This window comes from Vanessa atalanta, chromosome 12 (genome assembly GCF_905147765.1).
Source record: "Vanessa atalanta chromosome 12, ilVanAtal1.2, whole genome shotgun sequence".
NCBI lineage: Eukaryota > Metazoa > Arthropoda > Insecta > Lepidoptera > Nymphalidae > Vanessa > Vanessa atalanta.
The window spans coordinates 288,170-315,281 of NC_061882.1; the positions used below are offsets into that span (position 1 = coordinate 288,170).

The 27,112-nt window shown below is 33.6% G+C and overlaps 1 protein-coding gene across 1 annotated transcript; it reads left to right on the forward strand.

Moving 5' to 3' along the window:
• The first annotated feature begins 17,495 nt into the window (after positions 1-17,495).
• On the forward strand, positions 17,496-23,244 carry LOC125067713 (odorant receptor 46a-like). The gene is made up of 9 exons (XM_047676439.1): positions 17,496-17,791; positions 17,885-18,096; positions 19,690-19,802; positions 19,877-19,952; positions 20,075-20,237; positions 20,318-20,417; positions 20,928-21,041; positions 22,407-22,562; positions 23,191-23,244. Exons 1-9 carry the CDS (start codon positions 17,496-17,498, stop codon positions 23,242-23,244), a joined length of 1,284 nt encoding a protein of 427 aa, XP_047532395.1.
• The last annotated feature ends 3,868 nt before the right edge of the window (positions 23,245-27,112 follow it).

Sequence of the window (27,112 nt, forward strand, 5' to 3'; positions counted from 1 at the left end):
AAAGATGTTGCAAAAAAGTAGTCATCAGAGCGACAGCGGCACATTAATTAGGTCAAGCAGGGTTTGTACCCTACGAGCTATTCCCCCGGCCGCCTGCGCGCCCTCTTAATGAACTCTGATGAAACAAGTTTTTAGCGCCATTGTGCAGCCGGAGGCGTGAGAGAGCCTTTAATTACTATTGCCTGAATCGAATCGTCACTGCTCAAAAGATACTTGCCCTCAAAACTTGGGGTTGATAATGAATGCCAAACGATATCTGATGCAGATGCTTATTTACGAAAGTTTCAGGCTAATTAATGATATTAGGTTAGAAATATGTATATACAGCTTATACAGTACACGAGAACATATTATTATAGCTATTCGACATTTCAAATTCACTTTAAACTATTCATGAAATGTGAGTCGAGTGAATTTATAAAATACCACTTTTCTAGTAGTACTTCGGAACGTGAACGTTTGCTTATGATCGAAAAGACGAAAGAGTTATCACACCCGCAACGAGGGAAAAGTTTGAGTAAATGTCCAGAGCAACTGTTACGATACCTCTATATTTTGCTATTCAAGAGAAAAAGCAACTCACCGTTTCCGCACGTAGTTTCAACAAAGTTCTGCCTTCTCAATGGACTAGATGTTGGATATTTTAAAATCACAAAAAAAATACTAGATTTTTTTTTTCTAAATGCTTCATTCGTTTTTGCGCAATTTTCAAATGCTTTTATTGTGTTAGTCTTATCTGAGTGTTAATGAAAAGTTATTACATTACATTAAAAAAAAATTGTAACTCATCTTATGACTTGGTATCGGCTTGAATTTTTTGCAATATATCCGAAATAGACCTTAGAGGTGAAACTTATTAATGGCTAGTCGTACAACCCTTTTAATTCAGGCTCATTTGAATTGTTTTGTCGAGTCCGTTACACTACATTAAGTGACTATTGTCTGATGATAGTGACGGCGAGTAGAATTTCAACGTTAAAGTCGTTTAGTTTCTTTTGACGAGTTTCATAAAATTTCTAAGTGATTAAATGCTAATGATGGAGCTCAGACGCTGAATGATAAAAAAGCGAAAACACTAAGAACTCAAAGAATTGTTTTAAAATATCCTTAAAGGTTTTAGAGATGTCAACTTAACCTTTGTTTTGTTGTACATGACTTTGCGAGGGTTTTTCCTACATAGATTTTATGAATGAATGAAGCAGTAACAAAAATTCAGACCACTGAAACGAAACTACTTGAATTATTTCAAGTATCAAAAGGTTATATTATGTTCGTATAAGCTTTACATTTAAAAACACTTATTTATCTTTATTAAAGAGTATTTTCTAGTTTTATATTGAAACTTTATTTCGTCGAACTTACTATGAATCAGTACAAACTCAATAATAATTTCGCCGGCAATATCCAGTATTTTTACTGTAATAGAGACACGACAGGTTTCTAGACCTAATGAGTTCAGTTGTAATTGTTGTTATATTTTCTTTTATAAACAAAATTATAATTAAAATCGCTTCAGTTGTTTTTATAATGGAACATTGTGGAGCGTTACATTTACGCGATAATTATCTTCATTTTATATTATTTTTTTATCAATCAAACTAACCTTATTATCTTATCTAGCATTTTCTATTATTTTGTGTAATTATTTTGCCAGCTCATTGGATTTGTTATTTTTTTAGTTTTAGACTCGGTCCATACCTGGAGAAGCGAAGCGCTGATTATTTTCATTGTTTATAAATAAGTATAAAAAACCTAACGGCAATCAAATTTGTAATGTAATATATGTCAGTTTTAATTTGCTTGTATTAAGGGGACTGTATAAAGTTCTTGTTGAAAAATAAATGCCTTCGCCCATAATCAGTAAATAATTAGCTGCATTATCATATCACAAAATCGCATATAGTTAAAAAAACGCGCAGAAAGGCATAATATGCCCGTTAATTTGCGCAACAACATTGCTATGATATGTTTGCGCACATTCTCGAACGTTTGCGTGTAGCTGCCAGCTCTTAAAATAAATACTCAAGAGATTACTTAGATAAGACTGTTGTATTATTTATTTTTATAAAACAAGTACTATTAAGTTTTATGATACATTGTTTCGATGTTATTAAAATTGTAGTCTATTTAAGGTGTTATTATTCATAAATTAGATGCCATTAGAATTCAAAGCAATAAATGTAAATTAAAATAAAATTAAAATCATTGTTGCTAGCTGATACATTTTGATAATTCCATAAAGTAGTTCGTTTGGGTCGTCTACTGTCCTCCTGTACGGTAACACAAAATTTGTCAAAAAATTTGATACGCAATTTATCATTATTATCAACGTCTTTATACATCTTTGGTTATGAGTAAATCGAGGAATCGAGTCGAGGCTTTAATGAAGATTGATGATCTTCCAGCAGTACCTTCACGGCTTAGCTTTCTTATACTTAAAATTCAGAATACATAATCAACTAGACTGATAAATTCTTAACGAATAACTTTTCTATAATCTTGTACAGATACAATTTTATTTGAATATGCTAATTCTTTACTAAATTACGTAAGAATATTTTTCAATGATTAAAAAGATAGTATTCATAATTTTTCCTGGTCGTTTTATTATTTGAAATTTTCCGCATTGACGTGAAAACTACAACACCAATTGATATGGAACTATGAAATTATATATTGTTATATTAAGTTAGAGCAAAAATTGTCGCTCGTCAAAACTGGTCGGCGCTGGCAAAACCAAAATACTATTTTTTTTTAATAAGATAAGATGAAAAGAATAAAATCTTATATTTTCATAAGGTGGACTTTGACTTTGAATCCTGCAAGGATTCTTGAAAATTCAGTACGGATTATAGGAATAGGTATAGTAATTAAAAACAAATCTATTCATATCACCTTTTTTTAATCACCAAAAAATATCATCATGAAGGGTGGTCCACTGTGGTAGTTTGTGCTTAATTTTTGTTTATATTTCAAATCGTGTTTGGCGGTGAAGGAATGTTGTAAGCCTGCATTTGTCGAATGATTCTAACACACGTTTCTACCAAACTGCATGTATTCCTTCTAGATATTTTGATATGAATGATTCTGCGATTCAGGCCGTGTAATTTATACGAGTGTGTTTGATAGAACAACTAACGCACTGTTGAGTGTGAAGTATAAGGCATATCAATATCATCAAACGGCAATATTTAGTACGGTTGTGTTCCGGTTTGAAGAGCGAATGATCCAGAGAAACTACAGGCACAATTAGTTCATAGGGTTGGTGGCGCATTGGTGTTGTGGCGTTAGTTAAATAAAGTATATTTTTATGTGATTTGATTAGTAATATGGTCGTTTAAACTTATTGATACATTTTTTTTTGAGGCAATGTTATTTGTCACCTCTAACCGTGGATGTTTGCGCAGTAAAAGGTTATTTATTCATAAAATAGATAGGCGGACAGGGATGGGGCAGCAATATTAGGAACTTAAGAGCTAATATGTTATGTCCCCTTTACCTGAAGTTACGCTGACTCATTCATGTTCAAACCGGATGGTAATAACTCTGAATACTGCTGTTTGGCGGTAGTATGTGAGATGAATTGGTGTGGTGATGGTGGAATACCGACCCAGACGGGTTTGCACAAAGCCCTAACACCAAGTAATCATCTCATTCGCTATTTTTCTACCACCAACCACTACACACCCTCGTGAGAAAGTAACTAGGTATTACTTTTAACGCAATACATAGTTCATTGCGTAACCCGCGCTCCGTCCTAGATCATCACTTTCATCTCGCATCGGTACTTTCAAACGTGATCGTAGTCAACTTATCGTCAAAAGAACAAATAAATGATGTAAATGAAGTTACATTATTTACATTTAATCACTTTGAAATGTTCTATCTAACAAAAGACGGTCTCGAGACGTGTACTTACGCTGGTAAGAACGTGTCAGCTCTCTGTGTACACGTGTCACTTTCCGGAGAATCCTGTCTTTGTGCCGTACTGTCGCTTAACTATCCAGGATTTATGTCTTCAAAGAGACAAATATACCATCTTAACTTAAGATGTATTTTATTTCTGATATAAAATTTCTTACAATTTATTTTGTCGATATTCACTAAGATGTCTACAATTTATTTTTAATGCGCTGAAAGTGGCGTGTTTAAATTGTAAATGAGTTATGCGATATGTATAGAATTTTTTCAAATAAATGTATTCACATATTGATTGCATTGCATTAAGAGGTATCTTATACTTTAGATTTTATTATTATCTAAACCCTAATTTCGTCACTGACTCACTGACGATCATCAAATTACTTGGAACCCTAATTCCGTATGATCTAGAAAACTGAAACGTAGTATATTATCTAATATTAGTACACAAACACCTAATGCGAATAAAGCGAAATGGCTAAGCCACATATTTTGACTGAGGTGTAGAGTTTGTGAAATTAGGCCATACAGAGTTAGAAGCTTGACTCTACATGAGGTCTGATAACTTTTTGACAGTACGAGTCATATAGTCTCATCTTGGCTTTTTGGTGGGATAGGTTATTTGCAAAGTCATTGTTATCTAATTCGTTATAAAGTATAAATTGATGTAGTTATTACGTCAAATATTTTGTAGTTTAAATGACGGTGAGACGCACGTTCATCATAATAAGCTTACGGAGATAAAGAGGAAGTCACACGGTTACGGTTCGTAATATATAATAATACAGTAAATAGCCGCTGTGTATTACGCGGTTTTCTCAGTTACGCTTTATTAAAGTATTTTACGAGATGATAACAAAAGCCTTCACGGCCGGCGCTCAGCTGTTGTTTTCACAATGTTGTGATATTACGCATTTTATACCAATGGGACTTGTGCGAACGGTGATTATGCAAATTCGGACGCCCCTTGTGCGGATCTCATAAATCGTTTCATATTTTATAACATTTTTGCATAATATATTTTGTGTAAGCCGACCATCAGTCAGTCCGTGGCTGAAGGTGGCTACTCATTTGACAGATGATTTGTTTCCTTCGCGCCACTTTTCTAAGCCCGTAAATTATTAGATCACTGTGTTTTTTCATTTTGTTATATTAGTCATTTGTTTATAATGAGCTGTGGTCTAGTGGGTCGCTTATAAGGCTATAGACTCCGAGATCATGAATTCCAACCCTGGGTCGCGTTAGCAAAATGTTTTGTGGCATAAATCCTCAGTAGCTGGCCGAAGTTTCAATTTGTCACTGTTAGCATTCCCGTGCCTCGGAATACACGTTGAGCCATTATACACATATCATATCATTTTTTACAATAGTAGTAACGAAAGCGGTTCGCCTCTTCCTCCTCTTGAATAATTAATTAGAGCATTTTGCTTGTACTTGTCGCGCTGAGCTGCTTTCATTAGATTGCATCGCAAAAACATGAATTTCATCAAATCCGTTAAATCTCTCTTTGAAATGAGTGGTTATATATTTAAACAACCATTAAATAAGAGTTATTAAGAAAACACTTCACTGCATAAGACTATTTAGTTGATAAAAACAAGGAGTTAAGGACGAAGTTAAATTTATTAGTGTTATATAATCACATTTATATACGTTTTGGAGAAAAAAATTAGTCTTTTTCTTGATCTTTTCAGTAGAATCTTCATCAATCAGCTCAGAGCTTTACAAATTTAATTCATCTGGTAAATATTAATTGTAAGAATCTCAACAAATCCAAGAATATCCGAATGAGCGCTAAATCAGTCCTTTGTATATAATTATAGCAATTAAGTGGCTTATTCTGTTCTCTTTTGACAAGTCGAGTTTGTGAGGCAACATATAAAATGGTAAAGGACTATTATAGCTGTTGGCGGCGCGAATTTGCATTCGGTTAGAGCCGTAGGATTGGCTTTTAACTTCAGACACTCCATTGCATTCAAATGGAATGTTTGTGATTCAAACTGAGGATGGACTATAAAATCTCTTTAGGCTGATATATAAATTTACGTCTGAATTTCTATAACTTCCAAGAGATAAAATTATAATTGCTATTCCAGTATTCTGTATGTCTGTATTCTGTAATTGCTTACTATGTTATTTCATTTGCTTTCGATAGTATTAAATTGTTTAAGGTTTTTTGAAAAAAAATGTCTAGTATTTAACTCGATATTGAGGATATTACCTATTTGCTCGTTTTCGGCGGCTGCTTTATGATAGAAGTCAATGATACCGATACAAACGATGTATAAGTCAAAAACCAAATTAATAAAAATACATGTCTGTACCTATGAATGATATGAATAGATGTTACTGGTGTGAGTTCAATGTTGACACATATATCAATATAGTTAAGTACAAGTAAGGGCTTCGTTTTTTCATCGATTGTACGAAACCGTAAAAGCTCATGAAAACGTCTACTAATTGCAAGTCGAAGTTCTCGTCGACTAAGCCGTCCAAGTACCCGAAAACTCAAACGTTACAGAAAAAAAAGAGAAAGGGAAGTGTGTTGATTTTCAAACATCGTTTTAAAGTCCCGTACTTGGTTGTGACGAATTTTTATATATTTTTGTAAGTTCTTGTAATTGTTTTTTTTTTCATTTACATTACATTTTACATTAGCAGCCTGTAAATTTCCAACTGCTAGGCTAAGGCCTCCTCGCCCTTTGAGGAGAATGTTTGGAGCATATTCCACCATGCCGTTCCAATGCAGATTGGAGGAATACACATGTGGCAGAATTTCATTGAAATTAGACACATGCTGGTTTCCTCACGATGTTTTCCTTCACCGACGAGCACAAGATGAATTATAAACACAAATTAAGCACATGAAAATTCAGTGTTGCCTGCCTGGGTTTGAACCCGAATCATCGGCTAAGATGCACGCGTGCTAACTGCTGGGCCATTTCGGCTCATTTTTCATTTAAATGTAATAAATTGTACCGTGTGGTTTTTATTTATCATATTTTTTATTTCATGTGCGAACGATGCCATATTGCATTGAATTCTGAAAAGTTCGAATTAAAATGCATATAAATACCTATTTTTATCAAAAAAATAAGAAGGTTATGCGTCGGACTTTTTCGCTGATTACTTAAAAACTTTGGCTTTGGATTGCACAGACAGTTTCGCAGTACATACAAAATCTTTTAAGAAAATCACTTCAGTTATTTTTAACGTTTTAGTGTATTTTCTAATTAACGTCGGCTTAAAGTTTTTGTTACATTTGGCTTAGTTAGTAATGTCATTCTATCGTCGTACTTATAAATACAAGTACTTATTTTTAAATTATTGTTTTGGCTTTGATCTCGTGCAATGATTGGAGATCTATTGCACTCAGAAGTGTAATATATTGAGTCACATATGTTCCAATTGCCGTTCATTCCGTTATAAATTATATTGTCTTAATAGTTATTGATATATGTTCGTTGGTTCGGTCGCTTCTCGCTTCTGCCAAATACTAATAACTAATATTGACATCTATATTACGGCCTCCGACAATTATTGGTTTAATTTCGTGACATTTGTTCGATAAAATATCGCGAGCATTCACGGTAACGACTCGTTTATTTAACTTCAAAACTAAATCTAAAAACAAATGTTGGCAGTAATTTTACTTTCATGTTATTTTTCGTAGTAAAAACTCCACTGACATTTGGACAAGAGGAGGCTCAATTGATTACATTTCTATGCAAATTGACGACACCAGAAGCGCAGAGCAGAATGGACGGTGGAATACGCGATAAATTTTATTACGTTGTTTAATAGAAATTCTATTTTGTTGCACATTTATTTGGAAAATGTTGAAGTAATTAACAAATGACAGTAACTATAGGAAAAAAGGACATAACATCTTGGTTTCCAAGGTTGGTGGTGCATTGGCGATGTAAGGAATGGTTAATATTTCTTACAGCGTCATTGTTTATGTACAGTGGTGACCGCTTACCATCAGGTGGCCCATTTGCTTTTGGGCCAGGACCCCTTCTCCTCTTGAGAGGTAAATAATAATAATTCTAAATCTTTTTTCCACACATTGCTCCGTGGAGTAGATATTAATCCAACATATGCAGCTTTCCTCACTACGTAACACTATCGACACGACAAGGATTAAAAGAAAAAAAATTAAGTACAGGAAAACTTAGAGATGTTCGGCCGAATTCGACTTCGCAGTCTCCCGTTAAGATTCTCGTGGTCGAGCAATTGGGTCATTTACTTAAGTTGAAATGATAAAAAAAAAAACATCCTATTTTCGTGAAAGGTCGGTCGGCTAAAAAATGCATTATGTTAAGTGGTGCTTCAAATAATCCTGTGCCCTTCAATTAATCAAATCTGTGTCCTGTGTTTCTTTTTCTGGGTCGTGGTCGATTAAAGGAACTTCTTACATATGTTTTATTTTAATTGGGATTTGTTCTATGTTAAATGATATAATTGTATAAAATATATTTAATTCAAAACATCAAACAATCTGTATTTACTTGTGGTGGGTTTAGTGAAACTCATTTGTTATACTTCTGCCGATTACTTATTATTGTGTTCCGGTACAGGAGTCATCTTAGTTGCCAGGGTTAGCGGCGTATTGGCCGTGTAAGGAGTGCCTTAGACTGTTTACGGTACCGATGTCTATGTTCTGAGGAAACAATTTATCATAAGGATCATCAGGTGGCTCGTTCGGATGTCTGCCTTCCTGTTATACATATATTTAGTAGAAAATCAGTTGCTTAAAGCTTACCATTTAAATTATGTTATATTTTATTACTCGCCGTACAAATGCGTATTTAAGAAAGAGTCAATGTTCAAGCTATTATTATTAAAAAAAAAAAAAACAAATATAATCAGCTCAAATATAAAATTGTCTAAAAGTCTTGCGTAAAAACCAGATCTTTACCTGTCGTATAAAGGCCGCTGAATACATAAGTGAGATTCCATGTTCTTGTGAACAAACTGTCAATTTTCCATGACGTCTGTTCTACAATATTTTATCCCTTTTAGAACATTCCTTAATAGGGTATTCGTTATTGTTACTGTCTGATATAATCTGTTACGAAGCAAATCTAAATATACTTTATAAACACATTTGGAACGTTATGACCCGAGAATGAATTGTCATAAATATTTTAAACAGAGTTGCGATTATTAGACGAAAATATGGAATGACTTTTTGGATTTTTATTTATTTATTTGCATACATTTTGTATTCACTTCCGCTGAGCTCTACACATATATGACATATATGAATATATGATGCAAATGGTTTTATTTAATAGAGAAAAAAACCTCTTATTTTTAAATTGCATAATTTATAATGACTATGGAGTTATTATAGAATATAGTAAATTAAAAAGTTAATTAACTAAGGAAGATTTGACCTTAGAGGGAAATTTGAGCTGCTCCACTTATGGACATATATGTGCAATTTCGCGATGTTTTCCTTGGCCTCCGAGCACAAAATGAATTAACAATTTAAATTAACACAAACATGGAACTACAGTGATGCCTATTTGGGTTTACCCCTATCAATGGTTTAAATTCACGCGTTCGAATCTGAACTATCTCGACCCATAGAATATAGTACTTGAACTGGTAAAGTGAATACAAGTATAATATATCAGTAAATCAGAAACCAATACTCAATAGGGGGAGACGAGTCACTGTCATATAATTCGGATATTATAGATGTATATTTGCACTAATGAACGTGAGCTTCACGGCCGTCGCTCAGCTATAGAGCTCTTTGCGACTAATGAAATTGCGCAGCGAAGTCTGGAGGTGGAGTAGATTACACGGCAATTTTAACGTTATGTTACGCGTTTAGTGCCCGGGCGACGTTAAGTCTATTTCATTACGTATGTACTCGTATCATATTGCTGATCTTAAATGTTCAAGTATTTTGAGTGAAACATAAATGCAATTTAATTTAATTTCCAATACATGCATAACCTATGTTTTATCTGTAACTAGCGACCCGCCCCGGCTTCGCGCGGGTGCAATGCTGATGATAAATATACTAATGAATGTCTTACAACGTTCACAGCTTTTTTGTCATTAGACAATATAAACTGTTTTGTTCCTGCGTTTTAAATCTGTAATGTAAGATAAATATTCATTTAAATTACATGCTGTAAAGGGCCATATTGATATATAAAATTAACAATGTATTTAAGGTACTTAATTGGATAAGGATTAATACTGTATTTCTTCAAATCGCTTCGAAAACAAGCCATTATTTCTCGTATAGAGTAAAGGATAAAATAATATTATTGTTGTCCCTAATAGATAGACATATGATATTGCGGACTTTTTGAAGACCTTTTTAAGGTGTAAAATACTGTAGTACATTACTTTGATCTATCTCGTAGGGTTCGGCCAGCGTTTGCAATGTAAGCGCAAAAAAAGTATTCAGTTATAACATTACTTTAGAAACCTTCAAAATTATTATTGTTTCTCTAGTATATTGTGTATCTATATAACCAGTATCTAGTATATACATATATAACCCTTCCTCTTGAAACAATCTATTAAAAAACCGCATCAAAATCCGTTGTGTAATTTTAAAGATCTAAGCATACACAGGGACAGACAACGGTAAACGACTATGTTTTAAATACTATGTAATATACGTGGTAATCTTATTCGTTTTTTATACTTATCCTCCATTTATATCACTAATATTGATCACGGTAATTGTATAACGAGATTTTTGTTTATTCAATAATAATTATAATTTTCTAAATATACTAAGAAAATGTTTTAAATGTCTTAAAGCTGAACAATATGTAACGAATCACTAAATCTAGAAACTGTATTCTTAAAAAAAGGACTGCTATTTAAAATCCCACAGCTCGAGACTTCCTTTGTGATGTATTCATTAAAGAACTATTCTTAGTTCAAATAATATTTATTATTTACATTGAAATGTTCACAAACATTGAAAATATAATGAAGTAAAGAAAACGTCGATTCATTCTTCCCTGGGTGACGTGTTCGCTTCTATAATAAAACCAGCTAAATACTAATAGCATCTTTCAATAAACAAATTTAAATCTCATATTTAATCCAGTACACCAGAACTAGTTCAAACGCAAGGCAAGGGAGAGTCTGCGTTCGATGAGTATTTCTCCACAAGAAATGCTTTTTTTAATGACTCTGTATATGGACTATGGATTTCGAGATCTGCACCTTGATGAAAATAAATCAATCAATGTGCAAAGCAACATTTAATTCAAAATGAAAAACCTTGGACATGAACGTGAATGAATTGCGAATATACAATATTCGCCAGTGAATCTGAAAACAGTTTAGCAATAAACGCGCATTTTGCGTAATTTCTTTATATTTCATTTCGATTTTGAATCATCAAAAATTTATTTACAAGCAGGGCTTGTAAATAAATTTTTATATTTATTATATTATTTAATGTACATTACATTTTTACATTAGCAGCCTATAAATTTCCCATTCCTGGGCTAAGGCCTCCTCTCCCGTTGGGGAGAAGGTTGGAGCATATTCCACTCAGCTGCTCCAATGCGGGTTGGCGGAATACACATGTGGCTGAATTTCGTTGAAATTAGACACATGCAGGTTTCCTCACGATGTTTTCCTTCACCGCCGAGCACGAGATGAATTATAAACACAAATTAAGCACTTGAAATTTCAGTGGTGCCTGCCTGGGTTTGAACCCGAAATCATCGGTTAAGATGCACGCGTTCTAACCACTGGGCCATCTCGGCTCTTTAATTTTTTTTTTTTAGTTAACATTAAATCAAATAATTTATAAAATTCACATAACAAAAAAAGAAATAAATTAAAGTTTAATTATATTATATTTGAATTTAGAAATGATTATTATCATGGCATCAGTTTCAGATATTAATAACATTAATTTCACAGAACGGAAACCATTGAAACTGTGTTCGGTTTAGTAGTTAACAATTTACAGGACTCAGGAATTAAACTATGGTTAGAGTCTAAGCCAACGAGCGCCGCAGTTGAGAACATTATGCGAGACGATTACAGTGTTCGATTTGCCGCCTAATAGACCGGACCGTGGTACATGTTCTGGCGATATTGCATTTCACTTTAGTACAGAATCGACCATTACGAGTGCCTTTAGGCTGCAGGTGTTATAGCGTTTAATACTTGATTAAACTTTCTGGTTTATTTGCAGTACATTGCTTTTTTTGGTTAGTGTTCGTGTAACTTCTGAACGACTTGGCCGCTCCGGGCCATTTTCACACAACATATTTGTCAAGACGGCGGTTCATAGCTAACCTAGTATAGCTGGCTCTGTAGTCAAGTCATTAACAAATTCTGTATGGACGGAAACGACTCATATTCACAATTTAAGTCGTTTTTGTTGCCAAAAAGAAATCAGAAAATTCCTAGCCGACAGATGGCGCCGTAGGCGAGTTTTAAATACATTTTATTGTTTTTGTATTTAACCGACGAACGCTGCGTGATTTGCTAGTTTTATTATATTTTAGTTGTTTCTAGTTTTACTTGGCTTATTTTAATATGGCATTGCTAAATAAGGCATAAATTAAATTAAAAAAGCGTGGACTTCTGAGTTTGACGCTTTCAGACAGACAGACGGACAGTCGCAAATGACAAATACTTTGACGCAATTCCTTGCCAACTGATCTGATATTAAAGAACAATATCAATGGTACTAATGCTTCCAATAATGAAGGTTTTGTTTTGCTGACAGCTTGGATCGCGGCCAACATAGCTTCGTTGAATTCGCTGTTATTCTGCCGCCTAGCGCTCGACCATACCATGCACGTGCCACTGCCGCTATCGGGTCGCTGTTAACTTTACTATAAAATCAAATATATTAGTATAAAGTTTTATTAAACTACGTTTAGAAACCGTAAGATTTAATATGATATGATATAATGACAAAAAATGATTTTAAAAGTAAAATTTTTATTATTGATTTAGTTTGAGATAATATTATTTCCTGCTAATTTGCTTAAATAAATAAATTTGTTTTATAAATAAATCTATAGTGAAGTCTCCTTGGTCTAAAGGCTATTCAAAGCCACATATTTCGAAGCCCTAGGACTTATGGATAGTTTTTCTGATAAGAAATTACAGTAGCACCGACCGAAATTTATAAGTTGAAGGCATAGTTCCGTGCCTCGGAAAGCGCGTAAAGCTTACTACTGAGGTTAGCAGAGCTTGCATATTGAATTAGCCGCCGTGGCCGACATCGGTCAGGAGTACATATTATTGGGATTCTTAACGGAAGGCTGATTAGATAAGCCCTGAAGCTATTGAGGCTTTATTGGAGGAGAACATAAGATAACCATGATATGCTATAATATAGTGGTTCCTTCAAAAAAGGTACAGCCAGCTTACTTTTAAATAAATAATTTATTGCTGGAACTTCGATACTATAGTATTAAAAAAATAGACTCCTTTTCAATTTGCAAGAAATTATTAATTTTTCAAATATCCCTCAAATTAAGCGTAATGCTTGCGTGGGGACGACAGTAGCCCAAGGGATCAGGATGAAGCGATCGATCGACGTTATGTAGTTGAGTTATTGACGCTTTAATTAATAATATTGAGGATTCTATTTATTAATATTGAATAGTTAATGTAAGAAGGCACTTTGGGTGCGCTATGGCTTAAATGGAGTCTACAGTGACTAGCAAACGAGTAAACTTCACTAAAATAGTAAAAAAACAAAGCTGTTCACTTCCGTCTGTTTGTTAGCTTACTTGATTATATGACACTTTGGATTTTAACGCAATTTTTATTATAGTTTTGGTCTCCGTTCTACTTACCACTTGAATTAAGAATATGTTCATTTAGTGTCATTGTAAAGGGAATTTGTCAAAAAAAAGCTGTGGTGAAAGCTCCGTTACAATATATTTATAAATAAAATATAATTATATATTTGTATGACGGAAAAATATAATCCGAATGAAAATGTTTTCAGTGTAATATGTTGTATGAGAGTCCTGTGGCGTTTATAATCGGATTCGTTTTATTTATTTATTTAGGAATTTTTCAAACATCTTTATGGTAAGATGTCTTGTATAACAAGCAGTTACCTGTAGCTTTATATTACTTGGCATATTCTATGTAATAAAATTAATATTAAAATGATCATCTGACTTTTTTAAATTTAGAATAGTTAGGTTAGTACTGATAAATGGGCTACAGGTACACTTTACTGGTCATGCTTGAAGCCTGTGCCTGTCAATACATTGCCAACCGTAGGGTTTAAATAATGCTGTGTGAGGATACACTGGGGACTGCTTGTCGGGTTATTACACAGGCTTACTCACTCTTCAAATAGAAATATGGCGCATCTACGCCGTTGAACCTGTTTGATTAGGCGTTACTGTTAACAATACGTCTAAGAGGTTATTTTGTGCTGTATATTGAGTCTACTATGTACAAAAGGTCAAAAGTGACACAAGTCTGTCCATTTATTAATTTCACTTACTTTCCATTCTTTTGGAGCAAAGTTACATTGCACGCTAGTTATATATATAGATAACAACGACGACCGTGACGAAATGTAACTCAAATGAAGCTATATCATATATTCTTACTTTAAATACTGCGATATAATTATAGTCACAAGAGAGATGGCAACTTAGGTCCCTCTGTTGCCATATAAATAATGTATGAATCGGCTTATAGTTCTCGCAGCACATTGTCTATATAATAGTCGAACAATAGATGATAATTTACAATCAGGACCCATTTGCTCGTTTTGCTTCTTAATATATTAAAATTTGCATGTTAATAATCATTTAACTAGTAAAACGTATACATATCAATTTAGGATGAAAACTAAAATATACAATTGAACAATTTGGAAATTATCGTTACTAAATATAACGTTAGGTTTCATATTCCGATGCAATTACTAACATATTCAATTTAGTTCAAATAATTATAATTACGGTTGTAAATTACGGGCTTATACCGGCGGTATCGAATGTGTTAATTTCAGTTCGGACCGGATCCTCATTTTCTGTTTCGAGTACTTTTTAGAAGTGGTTTTATTGTTATACAACATATTAATTATGACAAATGTTTTTGACGACATAGTTGTTTTATTTACTTACGAGTTATTGAAGGCCTTCAGTATAAATAAATCCAAATTAAAAATAAATACTGTATCGTGACCGCGTGTAATGGTGGCAGGAATCCTAGAAGCATTTCACCGTTGAATCGCACTTCCGATCCTCTGGGAGAAAAGCAACCCAGCTCTCCTGTCATCAGAAGAGGCAATAAGACGAGGTGTTATATTTTTATAAAAGGTTTTTGTTTATCTGTTAAAGTGGAATGTTAGAAAGTTCTCGGCATTTCATGATTTGTAATCTTGGATATGTTTTTTTTCCGTTACAAATGCTTTTTATCGATAGACTTTAAATCTAATTATATGCAACAGACTTTAATCTCTCGGGCTCAGATAAAATACAACGCTAAATATTCTGATGCAGGAAAATTTTTTTATTAATATGTATGGCCTCAAATAGAATGCTATATGACATTGAAGTAAGTCCTGTCTGGTTTGAGTAACGTCTACGAAGGAATATTGAGCTTGGTTTCACTTTCGTCCTAGTAATGTAGTTTCATGACCAGTGTATCATGTTGCATGCAATCAAAAGCCTTAGAAAATTCAATTATCCTTGAAGCAAATTGCGAGTGGTCCTGTGATTATAACCGTATTAATCCAGCACTAAATACAACATTGACAGGTCAAGCATAGAATTAGAAGCTTTATGTCGTTTGTGTCAAAATTTCTAGAAAAAGAATTAGAGCTGAAATAGATTTGTGTTGTTAATATTATTGTAGTTAGGAGATACAACACCGTAGTTCCCAATATTGGGGGCGCATTGGCTAAGTGAGGAATAGTTAACATTTATAGCAGCGATGATCTTGGATGATCAACTACCAGCCGGTATATTGCTAGTCTGTCTGACTATTTTAGAAAAAAAACCTCGAAAATATCTCATCATAACTTTAACTTAGTGAAAAAACATTTTGTAACAGCTTTTTTATTCATTAAGTGCGTTTAAACAAAACGAAGTCGCGTGTTCGCTGACAGATAGTAAACTGCACGTAGTGTCTAATTAATAGCGGCGGATCGCGTGGAAGAGGCTAACTTGTTTCGACTAGTGTCGGATGTTCGGTAGAACAAGTGAGAATGATTTCTTAAATGTTTTAAATAAAACTCACTACCGCTGAATAACATAAAATACACTTAATACAGTAGTCTTAAAAAAATAATAGTTTTTGGAATTGTCTGATTTCTTTCATCATAATAGTCATCAAATTTTCTCTTTTCGTGCAAAGAACTTTTGTACATTTAAAAGGTATTAATGAAGTTCTTGTATAGAATTAAATACTTTATAAATGACATCAAAGTTAATTGTGATTGTTGTGAAAAGTGAATTGCTAAGTTTTCTTCACGATACTTGCAAAAAGTAAAATGTCTGTATTTAGCCAGAAAATAATATATTTCCAACAACGTCTTTGAAAATACAATTATCCATACTTTAGTGAGCGCTACGTTTTCTTATGTTGAATATAATTACATCGACGTGGTAATTATAATAATTGCTTTCGGGGACATATTAAATTAACCCTTTTAAGGAGACATAATGACATAAAGTAAAAAAGTTCTTTCCTTTTTACATAAATAGCTAAGATTTTAACTAATTTTCATAACTTGAAAATGTTTAAACATAACGTGTATGCAGAATTCAATGTGATCGGTTGAACAGTTACGTCGTCAAAACGTAACAAATAAATAATTGACTTTCGCATATATAACATCAGTTAGAAGAAGATACTGGTGAGACGAATTAATTGGTATTCTAGCAGGATATTTTAAGGCCCATACATACATATCAAGTGAATTTTCCTAGTATTGAAAATTTATTGATAAACCAAAAAATAAAACTTGGATTGCTCTGGAAATTGATGTTATTTTTATTTGACCAATAGCTAGACAAAAAAAAATAATAAAAGTTAGTTATTCCCAAGTAATTATAGCGTTACCCAAGATTAGCAAAAATAATGTATCACTTGAAAGACTTTTACTCAAAAGAAGTCGTACGAAGCTATTTATCATTTATATTAATAAAGTTTACGTTGATGCCCCGATACCAATAGATTGGTCAGTACGTGAATATTAATGAATTTTCATGTACTTACTTTGTGTTTATAATCAATGAAGGGAAACAGTATATACGCCAGATGAAATTCTACCACATATTCACCATCGAGCAGTAGATTCTGCAGCGTTGTGGATTGAGCTCTTAAACTTTAGGCCGGGCCCTGAGACATTTATGAGATTTTAATAAGCTTATAGCATGTGAAAGTAAAACAGTATTTTAAGAAGAAAAAAATGATTTTTGATTAAATTCTTTGTAATTTCTTCAAAGAGCTTCCTCTTAACGAAGTATTTCGTTTTGAGTGGCCGGTGTTTGTATATAGATCGTGATTGAAAAGATCATTTTTCATACAATACTACGAAGGCCTGTCTCTCGTTCAGCTGAACGCTTGAAATGAAAGTTGTTTTAAAAATAATGCAAGATAAATTTTCGGCCTTAAAGCCCTACCTACCGTACGGTGTGATCGAGTCGTGGGACGACTTGAATCCCCGGTTATATCATGACGTGCATATTTACTGGCTTAAATTTTATGGCATGTGGTATCATAACTTTAGGCCTTATAGCCTCAGCTTCTGGTGTCACCTAATCTACACAGTAATCGTACTGTGGCTCGTGTGCTTCTTACCTTGTATTGGGGAAATTGTTTACTTGCTCAGGCGACAGGAAAACATTGGCGATATTGCAGAAGGGTATATAGACAAATACTATTCATTGTTATAACTTTGCATACTCATCTTTTGTAATTTGAGCGAAATGTAAAATTTCTCCACTTTTTTTTACAGACTATACTTGTTCCTGAGTGAAATGTACACGTATTTCAAAATTGCTGTATTTTGGCTAAATAAGAGAAAAATTTTAAGTCTTTTGAAATTCCTACATTGCGATGAATTCAAGCCGGAAGAGAGTGAACACAGAGAGATTTTGAGAAAAAGCATTAAAACAGCGCGTTTCGTAATGACGTACTATTCTACGATGTGTGTCGGTGCGGTTTCTGGTAAACGGGCACTTTGTTTTTTATAGTTTTACAGGCAAAGGCTGCCGCGGGTGCGCTCGGAAATTTAAGAATTTAATACATTAATGTCCACATTTTATTCACATCACGTTCTGTGTATTTAAGTGAGGTTTTATATTTATATAAATGTATGTGTGTAAAATGATGAATACACTATTAAAGTTGCATTAAAACTGATCCATTTATAAAATTCGTTAAAATTACATAAAACGCTAGAAGCGTTAAACGGGAGTTTGGTATGTGGACAGACCAAATGGCACTCAAACCAATTTTTCAACGTTAAAATTGAATAACTTTTCAAATCAACTTTTTTATCAGCCATGAGCATAAATATTATTTTTTATGAGAATATCACATAAGCCGTTTGGTTTTGTGTTGAGTAGAATAAAGTAATCCTATATTAATCCGTGGGTGTCATAAGTGCTGAGTTGGTAAATCTTCAATCAGTAATATTGTTAGCACATAGAACCTCAACAATTCGAACAGTGGCATTAAATTAAGTCACTGATAAAGTATTTCCATGAAAGTTTGGCGTAAGTAGTTAGGTGAACGTAAAATGATCCACTTTTTTCCATGCTGAAATCATTCATCGACCGAATGATTATATTTTATAATCAATTAGTTGTCGGTTTTGTCGTCAGTCGTTCAATGAACTTTATTTCGCTTCAGTTGTATAGCCACGAAAGAGTAACAGACTGACAGACAGACAGAGTTAATGTTAAATTTACAATATTAGATAAATTGGCAGTAAAATGAAAAAAAGTCCAATAATCCAACTAGTAGTAATAGGTACTTCCAGATTAACGCGCTTAAACGAACAAACACGCTTCAGCTTTATAATAAAAGTATTCAATTTATGGAAAAATTGTACTCTTATTGCATCAGTGAAGCTGAATATCAATATTTTAAAGTTAAATTAAGCGCTGAATTCTTTGTATAAGTCATTGGAAGTCCTTCCATCTCGAATAAACTTCAGACGAACCAATCTTAAATTATCCTTTCAAGAAACGATCTAGATACGATTGATGCTCTTAGCTGACAAACTGGGACCGGTCATTATTTCTGGACTAAAATGCATAACCAATAGATGTAAAAACTAGATCAATGAGATTATTAAATGTTACCGTACTATTTATTTTATTAATTTTGACCCAAGTAACGAAGGTCTCTGACTAGCTGACGAACAATCATAGGAGCAATGACTTCAAACTATATAATGAGAATCAAATACATTTTTCAATAGGTTACATTTACTACTTCACAATTATTCGGTAATATATATATTTATATATACAACGTATATCTTTACATCTTCTTATATATATATGTAAGAAAATGTAGATATTATATATATTATAAGAAAATCAGATAGTAGTTAGAGTTTGAACAGGAATGAACATATTAAGTCAAAACTACTAATTTTGTCGGGTCGGTGTGTGTAAAAACTTTAACAAATTTTGGATAGAGATAAGCCTAGGGTTAATGTACTCGGAGGTTGCTTCAAATATCAAATATTCGGGGTATCCCAGGCCACACGGCGGCGGCTAAAGGTTAATAAATAATACTTTCTTTCAGTTGGAATTGTGACGCCGTTCACCGAAAACTTCGAAATACTACCAACGAATGTAGAATATCCGTTTGTTGATGTTTACAAATCACCCATGTATGGTATAATTTACCTTCACCATGTACGTGCCTTTTTAATAACATTATGAAACATATTTTGTTTTATTTTCCGTAAATATTTATTTTCTCTTTCCAGATATATTACAAACCCGCCACCTGCATTATTGACGGCGTGATGGACACAATTTTAGCTGCTTTCGTGGCATCCGCCAGTCAGACTACTTTTTATTTAATTTTTATTATTATGGATTAGTACATTTTTAAGTATATTTTTTTTATATTTTAAATAAAAGTAAAACTCGTTATTGATGGCGTGTTCGTTCTATTCTTTCAGTTGGTCAGATTGAAATTTTAACATTCAATCTTCGAAATTTTGAAGTCTTAGCTGATAGAAAATATAGGAGAGACATCAGAATGAATCGGAAACTACGCGATAGAAACTATTACATACAGAGCGTGTTAAAGAAAAGTATTATTCACCATAACGCTATCATACGGTTTGTTGGCTAATGGCTACAGTTTAGTCGCGGTCCTCTAATAGTCTTCTAAGTGATTTTACTGTCACGTTGTTCTATAGATACGTGTCAATGATCGAGAGTGCGTTCAGCTTAGCTTCTGCGCTTCAATTCATGCTGAGCGTCATGGTACTCTGCTTAGTAGGATTACAATTTTTGTCGGTAAGCAGTTTCTTTATAATAAAGATGTTTTGACTATTCGTCATTGAGCCACGCTGATATGTCCTCTTATTGAGAAGGTTTGGTGCTATTCCGCCACGCTACTCCAGAGCAGCTTGGTGTATACACACATGCAGCTATTTTTTATACGATAGATGCAGGTTTTCCCACGATAACATATTGGTAGGTCTTTGTACCAACTCGTCTGGATAGGTAACAATATTTTTTTGTGTTCCGATTTAAAGAGTCACTGAGCCAGTGCAACTACACACACAAGTGACATGATTGGTGGCGCATTGGAGATGTGAGGAATGATTAAAATTATTTACGCCACCAATGTCTACAAGCGGTGGTGACCACTTACTATCAGGTGGCCCATTTGCTCGTCCGTCAGTCGTCGTCAGTTGCTCGTATTTTATAAAAAAAAACCTTTACATCAATACTCGTTAATAAAAATATCATAAATACAAATTAAGTAATTTATAAACATTAATATACTTTTTTTTTTTTTAGATTGAAGATCCAAGGAGCCATCTTATGCAAATTGTATGGATGGCCATTTATTTGACTTGCATGTTGATAGAGGTTTTCATACTGTGTTGGTTCGGCAACGAGTTAATACTAAAGGTAATCCGCCCTTTCTATTCATTGCTGTAAAACGTATTTTATTTTCGACGTCACCTGACAGACTATATATTATAAAATGTCATGTATGTGAAATATCACGGAGCGACGATAAAACGTATACTAAAACTTTTACCAGAAATATCTGGAATATTCGGAGATTCGTTTTAAACAAATATTTATAGCCAAGTCACATACATTGAATTTATTAATATAGAATATATTCTCTGTTGGAAAAATAGTTTTAACGAACGACGAAACGGGTTTTCCATTTGCGAATGCTGAATTTTGTTAAGGTTCCTGCGAATTGTGTTACATTGATTATTATTACTTCTGAGCTACTCAGGAGAAAAGACACAGCACCTGTGTTTGCGCGTTTGAGTACTCAAGACAAATGGTGACTTTTAAGTTTAACGAGCAAACTTGTTTTTTGGCGTTGAATTGGACCATGTTTAGCCGGCCTCAGTACGAGATTTTATTTAATAAGGACTCGATTTCAGACACAAGTTCATTTCGGTTCTTTTCGATGTGTTCCCGAGACATTAGCACGGCCGGTGTATAAGGTGTCTACGGCGCTGTCGTTTAAATAGCAGTAAACATTGCTGGTTAGCTATAAATTATTAATATGCAGAAGAAACAGAGTACGTGTGAGTACGCAGCTCCGTGGAATACCAGAATTGACGAAGGTTAAGTCCTTCGACTTAAAATTTGTATAAAAAGTTATTGGGTTTTTCTATCGAAATTATCAGAAACTCTTTCCGGTCGAGTCGGATTTACCGTCCCATAGGATTAAGAGAGCGAGGGAATCGAGGGTGCACCTGTGTTTGTGCACACACTTGTGCAACATGGTCTGCGTTGTAGTTGCCATTGCCTGTCACGTCAATATTCTAAATTTAAAGAGTGTGAAACTGCAAAGCTCAACTACTTCTATAATAATAAATCCTAAAACTTAAACTTCGAAATCTGCTGCATCATCTGGTATACTGTTTGTGTTAGTCCATCTGGGTAGGTACCACCCACTTAGCAGATATTCTACCGCCAAAAAACAGTACTCAGTATTGTTGGGTTCCGGTTTGAAGGGTGAGTGAGACAGTGCAACTACATGCACAAGGAACATAGCAGCTTTGTTCCCAAGGTCGGACCACCAGCACCATTGTTTATGGGCAGCGGTGACTACTTATTATCAGGTGGACCATTTGCTCGTTCGCGTACCTAATATGTATCAAATATATATAAAATAAAAACCGTTTATTGACCTAGACGTTTACAGTTACACATTACTATTGTTACACATTATTATTGATAATAATTAATAAGTTCGTACTAGTTTTATTTATGTTTATTCTTATTTAATTTCCTATATTACAGAGTCTCGAGTTGCGCCAGGCTGCGTTTGATGGGCCCTGGTTAAAGACAGACCCCAAGACCACAATGTTCATTGTGATATTCCTTGAACGCTGTCAACGCCCTCTGCGGGTTACCGCTGGGAAGATTTTTACTTTGTCACTGGATACTTATAGCTATGTAAGAAATATTTTTACAAAGGAATATTGTAGAGTTTAATTTTATTATTATTTGTTCTGCTTAGTTGTATCATTTGCGTTAAAACCAATCGGCATGACAATTAGTATATATGTATACACAGTACAGCAGGTTGTGCAACGTCTGCCGGGATTATCTAGTACCGTATAAACGCATGTTTCATACAGTTTAATATATGAGTTGACATTTATTGTAACTGCTTCGCGTCTTAGCATCGTAGCGAGAAGTTATACAATATGTAAAATTATTCAAATCAACCTGGTAGTTCCTGAGATCAGAGAACAGAACATTTCAAACTTAGAGATCTATTCAATCGCGAAGGCACGTCCCTCCGCGTAATGTACACGTAAAACATCAAAACAAAGCTAATCATATAAATTAATTTGTTTTTTGTTGTCTTCACTCTTATGTTGATTAACATGAGTGTGAAGACATAAGAGTGTCTCAGTCTCACGCACACTGAGACATCTAGTAAGCACGACCGTCACTCAATACTAATGAACGCCGTTAATTTTGGTGCTCGCCTTCGTGAGTTAATAACTGTAAACATTATTTCATACATATAACTGTCTAGTATGAAATAATTTAAATTAACATAATTATATTTCAGCTTATCAACTGGTCATATAAGACCTTCGCAGTGATGAGGAACATGAAAAGATAAATTTAAAATCATATATGGAACTAATTCTTGTTTTCGTGTGAATATTTGTAGTCATTACGTTAAAATTGAGATATTTTAATTAAATAATATATTAATAGATTTCATCATTGATACTTTTAGTAACACTAAATAATTACGAGAAATAAACTAAAAAAAAAAGAAAAATGTGTTTGTCTGACCCCGTTAGTTTCAGGTTTTGCACTCGACAAAAATTATCAAACGAGCGTAAACTCGAGGTACCTCTTAGTGGGCATTGAAATAGTTTGATTTCATGATTGAAATATTCATGAATGAAAAGATCATGACTTAAATTGCAATTTCTTCATATTTTTAATTCAGATTGTGACGCTGCCTAGTAATAAAATGTATTCAAATTAAAAAAGCATAGTTGAAATTATAAATAATATGATGTAACAAGGGCAAGGACAATACTCCCAACAAAGTTGACTGATGATCTTGTGAAGGTGTGGTGTGGATGTAGATATCACAAGAACGGCCTTTGTGGAGATCCTAAGTGATGCTGATATATGTAAATAGTTAGATGAAAGGATGGATTTCGTTTAAGCAAAATTACTTCTTATAATATATGTTTTCACAAAAGTCAATATTTTATCATAAAGGACGTTTTCTAAGAGACACAGACAGAGGAGCCTGAAAAATAAGTCCGAACTGATTCTGACTTATTTTAGTCTACATGTTTATATTTTTGTATTTAAGATTATAAATCAAAAGTCAAATTTAATATTCATCAGATGAAGAGCGTCCTCATTAATTTCGAGGAACGTCACTACAAAAGGCATAGCTTATAATAGATTCATACGAAAAGTCCCGTCTACCTCAATTAGACAAGAGTCTTACCAAAATTGCAAGAGCTTTGTTGCAATTTTGATTTCAATCTAAAATAATATTTAAGGCAAACGTGAGGTAACGGTCTGTTATTTTCTCTCAGCTGGGTGAACGATTGTCTGGCGTTTTTTATACCAGGCTGTTTACTTGGTAGGAGGGCTTTGAGCAAGCATGTCTGGTTAGGTTTTACCTAATCATCATATTCTATAGCCAAACTGCTAACTTAGTATTTTTATATTCTGTTCAGAATGCGGAGTGACAGTGTAACTATAGGTACAATGGCACCATCTTAGTTCCTAAGGTTGGTGGTCGACTGGCGATTGGTCGATTGGTTCATATACATATTACAATACAATTTCATTCGATGTACCACCAAATGGAATGACTGTATTTGCTTATTGGCTCTTATTTCTTTAAAGATAATTGAAGAAAAACTTCTTAAGTTCGAAGCATATTCGGAATTTGTCGACAGTAAGTTTGCCGGCTATCCTGGTGTTCCAGTTCTCAAAGCAAAATAAGAAAAATGTAGACCTTTTATTTGCATGCAGCACATCGATTGTAAAATATCAGAGCACTTGGCGGAAGGCCAGCTGACGTTTACTGACCGCATTACCATCCAAGTGGTTAAGGATCGCTGCTTAACTTAACATCAATTCTTCGAATATTTGTCGTTCCAAAAGCATGAGAATATATGCCACGGCCAGTTTTTAATAGATAGCATACAGAAATAAAATCAGAATTGTAACTAGTGTGAGAGAAAGCCAGAGATAGATGTCAATAGCGTACAGAAAAAAATTACTATGAACATATTTTAACTGTAGATCTGATGTAGATACTTCAAAACCGGGAAGTACTCTGTGTTTGTGATCAAACCATTCCAGAGTAATAACTTTGTATTGTAATACTTTTTAATAATTTTATGAGAAAGAACTGACTTCTGACGGTGACACCAGTTCAGGAGTCAAGGCTACTTTATGTAATATATATGTAATGCATAACAATAAATTATTATTCAAACTCAAACTCAAACTCAAATTCCTTTATTCAATATAGAAGTATTACACTTACTTATTGATAGTCAAATTAAACACTACTACTACCATTGTATTGTATATAGTATTTATGTCGGAAATAATTAGCTTAATTAGCAATTCAGGCCTAGTTATTTTACTAAACGAAGCTGTTCAACCAGCTTACTGAATGGCATTTGTCAATACATTTTCCGTTAATAGAATAAAATAACTTGCTTTTTATGTCTTCTGAAGTTGTTTGTTGGAGAAGTAACGTTTAACTACGATGGAATCGCGTGAAACACCGAGTTATAGTATAAAATCGTATTTGCAGTCAGGCTGCTTGACAACAATGGGTGACCCCCGACGTCCCAGTATATTGGGTATGGCCTTTTCAATTGAACGTCACCTACATTCACAGCCATTACTGTGATTACGTCGTTTCAATATCAGGAAACGGTTTTCTCAAACATTCAAAATTGGATCGGAGCCAACCGACATTACTTACAGGAGTATGATTTTACTAGCATCTGTCGCAGAATTAGGCAAAAAAAATATTAGAGTAATAAAATAAAAATAAAAAAAATTTAGGAATGGTATTGTCCTCCTAAATGAACAGGCTCAGTGATTAGAACAGCATTGTCTTAACTGAAGATTGCAGTTTTATTGCGGGAAAGCATTAATGATTTTTAATATTTGGCCAATGTTCATTCACCAGCTTGAACTGCAGCAGTATAGTTGATAATATTTGAACGCAGAACATTAAGACATACAGCTTTGAAATAGCTTATATGTGTAATATAACTGATAAGCGGGTGACACCCATCTTGCATAAAGCCAGCAACGTTAAACTGTTACGAAATTAATGTTGTTCACGTAAAGACAAAATGACCTACGTGACACTTTTGTCGAAATCGTCATTTTATTCCTTATTTTTCTAATAAAACACCACATATCTTTGTGTGCTTATCAGATTATTAAAATATATGGATATAGGTTTTATCCTCAATTCAGTCTTTTCTCTTGTTTGCGTAATTGCCTGGAAGAGCTTAGTGATACTGTTTGCTTAAATTTCCTCATATTTTAGCTATGTTCCGCTATGTCCCTGCGTTTTAAATCTGTAATATCTTCGAATATATTCATTGAAATTACATGCTGCAAAGGGCCATATTGATTTATATTAAATACACAATGTATTTAAGGTACTTTAATGAATAAGGATTAATGTTGTATTGCTAAAATCACTTCGAAAATAAGCCATTATTTCTCGTAAAGAGTAAAGGATAAAAAATTGTTCTTGTTGTCCCTAATAGATAGACATATGATATTGCGGACTTTTTGAAGACCTTTTTAAGGTGTAAAATACTGTAGTACATTACTTTGATCTATCTCGTAGGGTTCGGCCAGCGTTTGCAATGTAAGCGCAAAAAAAGTGTTCAGTTATAACATTACTTCTACAGTACCTTTAAAATTATCATTGTTTTTCTAGTATATTGTACATGTATTATACACATAAAACTTCTTCTTGAATCAATCTATCTATTAAAAAAAACGCATCAAAATCCGTTGTGTCATTTTAAAGACCTAAGCATACATAGGGACAGACAGCGGTAAGTGACTTTGTTTTATACTATGTAATAATAATGATGACCATAAAACCCACGTGAGACGAGACAATTGAAAAAAGTGTTTATCTAATTCCAACAAGTTCAGCAAGAAGTAATGAGTTAATAACAAAATCAGTATATATATCAGTCCTCTGCTAAATAATATTGTACATGTTTTTGCTACGCAGACTGGTAAATAAAAAGTGGTACGTGGTCACCTACGCCTGTAGACATTGTATTGTAAAAAATATTTACTATACCTTACAAACGACAATGCATCAAAACCCGTGGAATGTTAAGTCCCATGTCTGTAGACTGTCTGTTTTTCACATTTTATTTACAGTTATTTTCCATAGGTATTTTCCATACTTACAGATCCACTAGCGTGACACTAATACTCAAGTA

What these genes read in the sequence shown, in the direction of transcription:
- LOC125067713 (XM_047676439.1), top strand. Translation starts at nt 17,496, where the DNA reads ATGAAAGTTGTTTTAAAAATAATGCAAGATAAATTTTCGGCCTTAAAG. An exon ending in ATTGGCGATATTGCAGAAGG is followed by an intron (nt 17,792 to 17,884) that starts GTATATAGACAA and finishes TTTTTTTTACAG; the next exon opens with ACTATACTTGTTCCTGAGTG. An exon ending in TGCTTTCGTGGCATCCGCCA is followed by an intron (nt 19,953 to 20,074) that starts GTCAGACTACTT and finishes CTATTCTTTCAG; the next exon opens with TTGGTCAGATTGAAATTTTA.